The sequence below is a fragment of the Cariama cristata genome, unplaced genomic scaffold (assembly GCF_000690535.1).
Source record: "Cariama cristata isolate BGI_N322 unplaced genomic scaffold, ASM69053v1 scaffold336, whole genome shotgun sequence".
Classification (NCBI taxonomy): Eukaryota; Metazoa; Chordata; class Aves; order Cariamiformes; family Cariamidae; genus Cariama; species Cariama cristata.
Window position 1 is genome coordinate 6,235 of NW_009621293.1, and position 9,458 is coordinate 15,692.

General features: G+C 40.5%; 1 protein-coding gene across 1 annotated transcript in view; it reads left to right on the plus strand.

The window, feature by feature from the left end:
- The window catches only part of CCDC77 (coiled-coil domain containing 77), a 14,036-nt gene extending 6,193 nt beyond the window's left edge, over positions 1-7,843 (plus strand). Inside the window, exons 5-11 of the mRNA XM_009701883.1 lie at positions 281-347; positions 2,469-2,563; positions 3,851-3,999; positions 4,348-4,591; positions 5,500-5,625; positions 5,711-5,863; positions 7,666-7,843. Of these exons, the coding sequence (XP_009700185.1) occupies positions 281-347; positions 2,469-2,563; positions 3,851-3,999; positions 4,348-4,591; positions 5,500-5,625; positions 5,711-5,863; positions 7,666-7,812 (981 nt within the window). The 3' untranslated portion in view covers positions 7,813-7,843. The remainder of the gene's footprint in view (positions 1-280; positions 348-2,468; positions 2,564-3,850; positions 4,000-4,347; positions 4,592-5,499; positions 5,626-5,710; positions 5,864-7,665) is intronic.
- The last annotated feature ends 1,615 nt before the right edge of the window (positions 7,844-9,458 follow it).

Genomic DNA, 9,458 nt, shown 5'->3' on the forward strand with positions numbered 1-9,458 from the left:
GCTGAGGGTGGTGATTTTCATCCTAATGAAGCCAGCAAAGGCAGGATTTCTTTCCGGTTGGTGTGGTGAAAAAGAGGCAGAAATGGCAAAACTTAGCCATGATAAAGGAAACTTTGCAACACTGACATTACACTTATGAATGTCTTCCTTGTCTTGTGGTAGAAGTAAGGTAATGCTGTTCTTTTGGATATATCATTTTACTCTCTAAGATTTGTTCTTGACCATTACAACTTTGGAGAAGTCAGATATTCAGCGCAGATATTTAATCTTGTTTCTATAGGTTACTGTTCTGCAGAGGCCAGCTAAGTCCAGAGAGGCACGTGAACAAAATGATACTTCTAGAACAGGTACCACACCAAGCTGATTAACAGCAGCTCAGCTGTTGATACTTGTTTCTCTGTGTGTTTGTGTCTGATATACCAAAATAATTCCTTACTGTGAATACTTTGGTATACCTCCATTAAATTCCCCAGAATCATAGAATTGTTTAGGTTGGAAAGGACCTTTAAGATCAAGTCCACCTATAAACCTAGCGTAGCCAAGACCACCACTAAACCACGTCCCTAAGCACCACATCTACACATCTTTTAAATGCCTCCAAGGATGGTGACGCCACCACCTCCCTGGGCAGCCTGTTCCAATGCTTGACAATGCTTTCGGTGAAGAAATTCTTCCTAAGATCCAATCTAAACCTCCCCTGGTGCAACTTGAGGCCATTTGCTCTTGTCCTATTGCTTGTTACTTGGGAAAAGAGACCGACCCCCACCTCGCTACAACCTCCTTCCAGGTAGTTGTAGGGAGTGATCAGGTCTTCCCTCAGCCTCCTCTTCTCCAGACTAAAAAACCCCAACTCCCTCAGCTGCTCCCCATCAGACTTGTGCTCTGAACCCTTGACCAGCTTCATTACCCTCCTTTGGACATGCTCCAGCACCTCAATGTCTTTCTTGTAGTGAGAGGCACAGTACTCAAGGTGCGGCCTCACCAGTGCCGAGTACAGGAGGACTATCACTTCCCTAGTCCTGCTGGCCACACTATTCCTGATACAGACCAGGATGCTGTTGGCTTTCTTGGCCACCTGGACACACTGGCTCATGTTCAGCCAGCTGTCTACCAGGTCCTCTTCTGCCAGGCAGCTTTCCAACCACTCTTCCCCAAGCCTGTAGTGTTGCATGGAGTTGTTGCGACCCAACTGCAGGACCCGGCACTTGGTCTTGTTGAACCTCATACAGCTGGTCTCGGCCCATCGACCCAGCCTGTCCAGATCCCTCTGCTTCCTGTCCTCAAGCCGATCAACATTCCTGCCCAACTTGATTTCGTCTGCAAACTTACTGAGGGTGCACTCGATCCCCTCATCCAGATAACTGATAAAGATGTTAAACAGAACTGGCCCCAACACTGAGCCATGGGGAACACCACTTGTGACCAACCACCAACTGGATTTAACTCCATTCACCACCACCCCTCTTTGGGCCCAGCCATCCAGCCAGCTTTTTACCCAGCAAAGAGCATGCCTGTCCAAGCCATAAGCAGTCAGTGTCTCCAGGAGAATGCTGTGGGAGACTGTCAAAGGCTTCAACATGTCAAACATCCGCAGCCTTTCCTTCATCCACTAAGCAGGTTACCTTGTCATAGAAGGAGATCAGGTTAAGCATGACCTGCCTTTTGTAAACCTATGCTGACTAGGCCTGATCACCTGGTTATCCTGTACGTGCCGTGTGATGGCACTCAAGATGATCTGCTCCATAACTTTCCCTGGCACCAAGGTCAGACTGACAGGCCTGTATTTCCCTGGATCCTCCTTCTGGCCCTTCTTCTAGATGGGAGTCACCCTAAATGTTTCTGTGTGTACATACATATAAATGCAGTACTGTTGGCTTCCCTTCAAAATCTTTTAAAGTAACCTGACCTGGCTCTCATGTATGTGATCTGCTCAGCTAAGGAAAAGGCTGGTATGACCATGGAATGGCTGTTCTGGAACTATGCAGGTGCCAACTGGACAGGCAACTTTAGCCACAGCCATTCCAAGGTGTGAGCTTCTGCCTGCCTTTAGTGTAGACAGTAGTGTGGGTCTGTATGCCTCCTTACTGATTTTCTCTTTTGAAAGGACTGTCTCTTTGAAATTGACTGAGATTAGCTAACAAGCTCAAAACTCATCAAGACTTATGCAGCTGTGTCATCTGCCTATTCATCATTTATTTAAGAAAATGAAGTTTGCTGTCTATATATGCCAAGAAAATTAGTAAGTTGCCTAAATATTGTGGTGTGATAGTGTGGGATAAAGGTATGCGATCACCATAAGTTCTGAAACTCTTTTATTCCAGCTAGCTCTCCAGAAGTCCTTGTGACTGTAGCAGTGGCAAGCTTTTTCCTGTTCTTGTAGGCCTGTCGGAACATACAGTGTTTCACATTTGGAAAGGTACTGCAGGTAAATTGGAAAACTTTCAACTTCTGTTAAATTTCTGCAATAGGCACCAAGAGGAGCACTTCGAAACCTGCAGCAGAAGGAGAAAAAACAGGAAGTCCTGAGAGATATCAGAGAGATAATCAAACACTTCTACTTCAGGTAAAAATATTTGCTAACTGATGGACATAATTCCTGTCTGTCCAGGAAATTACGATAGACAAATATGCCATCTGCTTAGATAAGATGTAGACATACCAATTTTATCAGTCCCTACATCTTACTATGGATTCCCACTTTCCATCAGTTTACTTAGCTGTTTCTTTGCAATGAAGGTAGGCTTAGATTTAAGAACTTGGGTCTGATTCTGGAAGCTTTACATAAGCAGATGTTTCAGTAACGTCAACTGGAATGTGTTGCCATTAACATCAATTACACATTCTATATTTATCTCCCATAATTTGATTGTGGCTATGAATATACATTAAACCCACGGAAGATCTGCAGGGTTGGGTATTTTGTGGAAGTCTGACAAAAGCAATGTGTCTGAGATGGAATTAGGCAGCTCTGATAAGATGCACTAGTACAATGAAATGTTCTCTTTGCTAGACCTCAGTGAAAGAGAGGGTGTAGATAGCTTGACAGAATGAAAGATAAAATGTACAGAATCATGAAATGGGGAAGATACTGGAAGCTGTATGTAAAACATGAGGAAGGATGAGTCAAGAAAGGCAAATTAAAGAGTAAACTTGTACAGCAGATAGATTTTTTTTTTTTCAAAGACAATGGTGACTCACCTAGTGTCTGTTTAGCTGAAAAAAACATTTATTCTGGAGCAAAAATATCATACAAAATTGTCAGAAAAATAAGCGATCTAAATACACGCCAGGTTTTTTCAGATCGTTTCTTACACATAGGCCAGATGCACGTTTGTCAACTGCTTGTTCCAATTTGCCTCCCTTACTATGTGCCCTAAATCAAGATTCTTTGCATCCCTCTCCTTTATTCATTATCTTGTTTACATTTAGTAATTCATTCTGGTTGAGTGATTTCTTTTGTTCAAGATATGTGGACTCACTGCCTTCCTAGAATTTAGGTATTTTTATATCACCATTTCATTGGAAGATGGTAACATAGGGACAGATGTGTCTCTGCATGTTCCACAGGATTTGTCACATCCTGTGTGCAATTAAAATCTTTCTAATATATTCAATCTATTGTTGCTGCTTATAACATGCATGTCTTGCCTATAGCATGATTTTTTTCTTAAAATGTTTTAGTTGTTTCAAATACTTAGCATTAAAGCAAAAATAAAAATTTGAGAAACTGGAACTCTTGAAGGTATTATTGGGTAGAATTTTTGATCTGAGTCTTGGAGTTTAAGAGACTTGCAAGGACAGGAGCAGAACTGCTGTGAGGTCTTATTCAGTAATGTCTTTGCTTATTCAGGTGGAGGCCCTGCAAGCTCAGATAGAAGAACAGACACGATTATCCAAGGAACAGGTTGAGGCACTACTAGAGGACAGGCGGATTCACATGGAGGAAGCTCAGGTCCAGCATCAGAGGGACCAGGACAAGATCAAAACTATAACAGATAAGTGAGTGTGAGAGAATGACCAAGATGTAGTCATGAGAAGAAAGGGGAACAATAGAAATATTTTGGCTTTCAGTATATTTCTTCCTGCAGGAAGCAGAAAAGCAAATTATACAGCCATCTGTTTGGTAGTGTGTGTGGAAGAAGATGAATGGAGTAATCTACGTATCAAAAATCCTATTTCACATTGGAAGAATATCACTACTTTGATTAGATGTGAAGAGCTTAAACTTGTTAGGAAAGCACCTATCTTTTTCTTCCATGCTTCTTCAAATTTGCAATGATGACTGAGAAAATTAAGGTAGGAACTAGGAAAGAAGTTAATTAATTCCACTGGGATCCCTTTTTACAGACTCCATAAGACCCAAAATCTCTTATATGAGAGTACTCGTGATGTTCTTCAGCTCAAGTTTGATGCCCGAGCCAATGAGAAAGCATGGATGGCAGAGAAGGACAGTCTGTTGAGGAAACTTGACAAAGATCTGGATCAGCTTGTTATCAGCAGGGACCCAGGAAGAGAGAAGCAGCAGAGAGTTACGAAGAAGTTGCTTCGAGCAGATGATGGAGCTTGGAAACTCCACAGCAGAGAAATAAAGGTGATTTTTTTTTTTTGTCCTAGGTAGATGCTCTTTAATGATTTTTTTTTACTAGAAAATTGTAAGCATTTGGGTTTTGCCAAGATAGGGAATAGCTAGCAGCTGTTTCAAAGCTGTACTGGCTTGCCATAAGTTATGTTGTTGTTGGCGCTAATGTAGAAACCTCTCCTGCCTCAAAATTGGCATTGCTTGCAAATTTCAGATAAAATGTATAGTTAGGATTTATGGTAGTGCTTCACTGTCACTTTCTTTTATGCCCAGAACAAATCCCTACTTCTGCAAGCCATGTGATAGATGGGCCTACAGTTCTTAACCTGCTTGTTGCACGTGCCTTTCTTTTAGTGTAAATACTCTCAGCTAATGGACTTAGAATGCGGTGTCTGTATCTTACTTGCTGCTGCTGGGGGAGAGTAAGTCCTTTCGATTGATGTCCCCCAGCTCTTCTACAGTGGTCAGAATTTTGCTTCCACTTCTAGTATACTTCCAGTGAGAAGCTGGGAGGTCTGAAGTGGGTGAACAAGCAATAAGGAATTGGAAAATAAACAGGCAGTAGGGAATTGTTTCCATCAAACTGCTGAATGCAGATGCTTCTGAAATGCAGTACTGGGCAAGCAGCTGTGAGAAGGGGAATTACAGCATTAGTTCAGCATTATTTTTAAGGGGGAGAGAGTTCTTTTAACTGATGGTGAGCAGTCTTGCAGAACTGATAACCTAATTATAAGATTTTGGTAATGGAAGTAGTGTTAGAATATTGCCCTTACCTAGTTATTTAATTAGTTGTAGCTCCAACTGTTAATTTTTGCTTACCTGTCACATTGTCAATCTATCACACTTGCTTTTGCAGAGCAGGGGAAATTCTGTGTGCACTGGCTTTTGTGTTTATTCTTTCTGTTCCTCCTATGTCTTAGTCACTGCAAGAGCAGCTAATGCAGGAACAGCGCCTATCAAACATGTATAGAGAGCAGTGTGTCACCCTGGAAGGTGAGCTGGCTAGGATTCGTGAGGAGGGAGATGCTGGCAGAGAACTCTTTAAGGTAATTAGCCCGTAATCATCTGCTAGCTATGTGATGATCTTGCAGCCTTTATTTTGTATACCCTATTGAGTTTTCATCTCCATAGGAACGCTCAGAAAAGATGGGGAAGCGCCTGAACCTGGTGACTCGGCGATATGAGGCCTTGCAAAAACGTCGTAATATGGAAGTGGAAGGCTTCAAGAATGACATTAAACAGCTTCGGCAGAAGGTGAAAGATGTAGAGAATCAGCTTTTTAAGGTAATAGCTAAGCATTTCTGAGGCAGACTATTATGGGCTTACCCTATAGAGATGTATTCTCAGTATTTAAATGCAATTGTTTCCCTAGAGTTAAGGGAATAATTTCTTTCCTAAGTGCTCCTTTAGATATTAATATTGGACAAAACTTGCCCTCTTCTGTATTGTATGAAGCTGAAAAGATTTGTCTTTGTTAATCAGGCATCAAGCTTGCCAGGAAGTGTCCTGTTATAAATTAGCTGTGTATTTTTGTTGCAACTCAAAGTTCTTATCTGATACCTGTAGCTCACTTAGCTGTCTCAAAATTGCAAGGCAGTAAAGTAGCTTGTTTCAGAGGGATACCCTGCAAAGAAAATGAGGATTGGTTTTCTTTCTGGGGCCATAGTCTTTGGTTTTGTTCTAGTAAGAGGTAGATCATTGACTTAAGTATTGTGAATTTTCTATTTATTCCTTGGTTAGTATCTCACTTGTAACTCTGCAAAAAATCACTGCAGAAACAATGGCTGGAATTTGAAGCTGTTTACTCTGTAGTAGCTTCCAGACATGTAGATGAACAGCTTGGAAGGGAAGCCAAAGACGTGATGTTGCTTGGAGTTTAGGATGACATATTTATCTAAGATATGCTTGAGAGTATGATCTGGGCATAGCTTTTGTCTAGCTGACTCTCTTTCAGGAGTCTGGCAGTGCCACCAATTCACTTGTTTTCTGTACTTTCGGTGTACAGTTCAGTTTACTTGGACTAACACATTTGTCTTCACTAAAGGCTTTGGGGTTACTTGTTCTGGTTTGGTTTTTAATTTTTTGAGCTGTGTGTTTTTGAAGTTTATTCTTTAAGGACTAGACAGCATATGTGAATGGTGGAAAAACTGCCTATGATACTTTTACTACAGACTTTTATGTTTTGTAACTGTTGGTGTGCTCTTAATTGTATTCTTAATTTCTTTATACTTTTAACCACGAGAGGGCAGAGGAACAAAACACTTGCTAGAAGTCTCCAGCGTGATCTTTAAATCCTTCTCATCACTTGAGGTCAAAATGACTACAGATGACTAAATTTCCTGATTTGCATACTAAAATCTTTGACCAAGAACTACATGATCACAATGAGACACCCTAAAGGGTCAAGAGAAAAGAGGGCTTTGAGAGCAGCTTCCAAGGCTGTGCTGCTCTGCTGTTGAAAGTGACTGGGCTGGCATGCTATCCAGTTCCAGGGTGACAGGAAAGGGCAACCCTGGCTAGCTTGCCATCAGGAATTCTGATTCTCCAGCAGCCTTTGTTCAGCTCAGTATGGGCCATATGCCAAGGCCTGAGACTAGGTGTTGTACTTGAACTGCTCTTGAATCATATGCAGTTCAGAAGGCAGCAGGTTGGCCACAGCATTTAAACCACCTCTACTTCTAGTAGCAAAAGATGACAAAATGTCATCATATCAGGTAAGGTACTTAGAACTAGATAAAAGTTAGTTGATAAATATTTTAACTTGCCTCTTTTTGTGGATCTCTAAATAATACAGGAATTAGAAAGGAATCAACAGGATATGGGTAAACTTGATTATGTTCTATCCAGATTTCTTCCTTGCCAGTAATGACACCATAATGTATGAAAGCTTTGTTCTTTATTTTTGGTTCTGGAGCACTTTTCTATTGGTGATATGCATTACCTTCGTGATATTAGCTTAAGCATCCTCTTTGCTAGCTACAAAGGGTCTCCTTTAGAGTTCTCTCCCTCATCTTCATCATGATACTGTCTAAACTGTATTCTGTACAGCTTTGTTTTTCTTAATCTGTTTTTCTTTTCCTTTTTAGGTGACTCTGAATATTGGACCAGACCAGGATCTTGCAATTCTACATGAGGTCCGCCAAGGAAACAGACTAACCCATAAAATTCAAGGAGAACTAAAAAACTTAAAAGCAAAAATCTATGCCTTAGAGAATGAGCTACGGGTCTGCTGAAGCTGAGGTATTAACTGGCATCCTAGTTTTAGGAATGGGGCATTGCTAGGCTGGAATAGTCATATGCGAGAGCAGCTCCTGCCTGTCTGTTTCCTGGTATCCAGTGACAGAAGGCTTGAGGAAATCTGCAGTTAATGTCATAATATTATATGTGAGCCATTCCAAACATGCCAGATTATATTGCTGTTTTAGCTGAGAGATGGCACCTGATAAGACTGACATAGAAGGTACATGATGACTGATAGATCAGGAATATGCTCATGACTTCATCTTACCTTCATATCTGTGGTAGGGGTCAGTGTATACTGGCCTCCACCTTTATTTGGACCATATTATAAACCACATATATGGTTATGAAATTAATAATCATGGAAGGATCTAGTTCAGTATCTGTATTGCTTGACTGACCTTTTCCTATGTGAGAAGCAGCTTTTAAAATGGTTTAAATGATCACTGTTTTGGTGCTTAGGCACTTCAGGATGTAACTGGAAATTGTCTTTGAAAAAGACTATATATAGAAAGTACATACTAAAGTGTATTACATCTGACTCTCCCCTTGACAGTATAACTGTTTTAAAATGGCTTCCCTTTGCTTGGTTCTAACCTAATAGGGATGAACCTGACTGATTTAATACGGTGGAAAAAGGCAAGCTGTTGTAGAACCCATCTGCAAGAACCAGCAACATCTGCACCTGTTTTGAATGTTTGTGCGGGAGGGAAATACTACACTATCGAGTGTTATCTCTTGGCCCCTTCTTCCCAGTTTATCTTAACACACAGAAGACCATAATAAAAGGCATCTAGTATCCATCTTAACCACCATATTATCTATCTTTGTAGCTTTAAACAATATCATGGTTATGTACCAACAAATCATGGTCAACTTTTGCTACAGCAGTTGTTTCTACTGAACTGTAACTGAGACTGGAGTGGAAGAGCAGGTGCCTAGTTGCTACATGATAAGTAACTCTAGCTATATGATGATTATCTTCATACCAGACATCAGGACATTGCAATTCTAAAAAACAGATGAAATCATGAAAAGGTTTACAACATGGTTTCAGCCTAGTTTATAATTGTGGGTATTCATGCTTTTACTGCAGCATCGGCAAATCTTGTCCACCTTGTAGGCTGAGTTCTTGAGGTCAAATTCATCAAAACAGACTTCAGTGGCGAGTGGCTGATAGTCTGTACCTAGATGCTCAATTACTACTACAACTTACAAGAGGCTGTTTTAAAGTATGTTGCACTGGTTAGTTTAGCTGAAAATGCTGGACTGTTCAGAAACCGATTCATGAACACTTAAGTTCCAGTTGAGGAAGATTATTAAATAATGCTATCCATAATTTAGTCTCACTCTTTCTTAATTGACTAGTATTTTCTCAGATAAGTCTAGCTAATTAAAGTGAGTTGTATGTGTAATAACATGCTACTGGTTTGAAAATAACATATCAAAGATATCACAGGTCCTGGAAGGTTGCTTCTGGAAATTGCTATGTAATGAAGTATTAGCCATTTATTCAGCAGGATCCATGTACTTAAATTCAGCTAATGAGAAGCTAGCAAAAAGATCTCTTGAACCTATAGAAATAAATGTTTCTGTTTAAAATAAACTCTTCCAAGCTAAAGAATTTTCCTCACTTGAA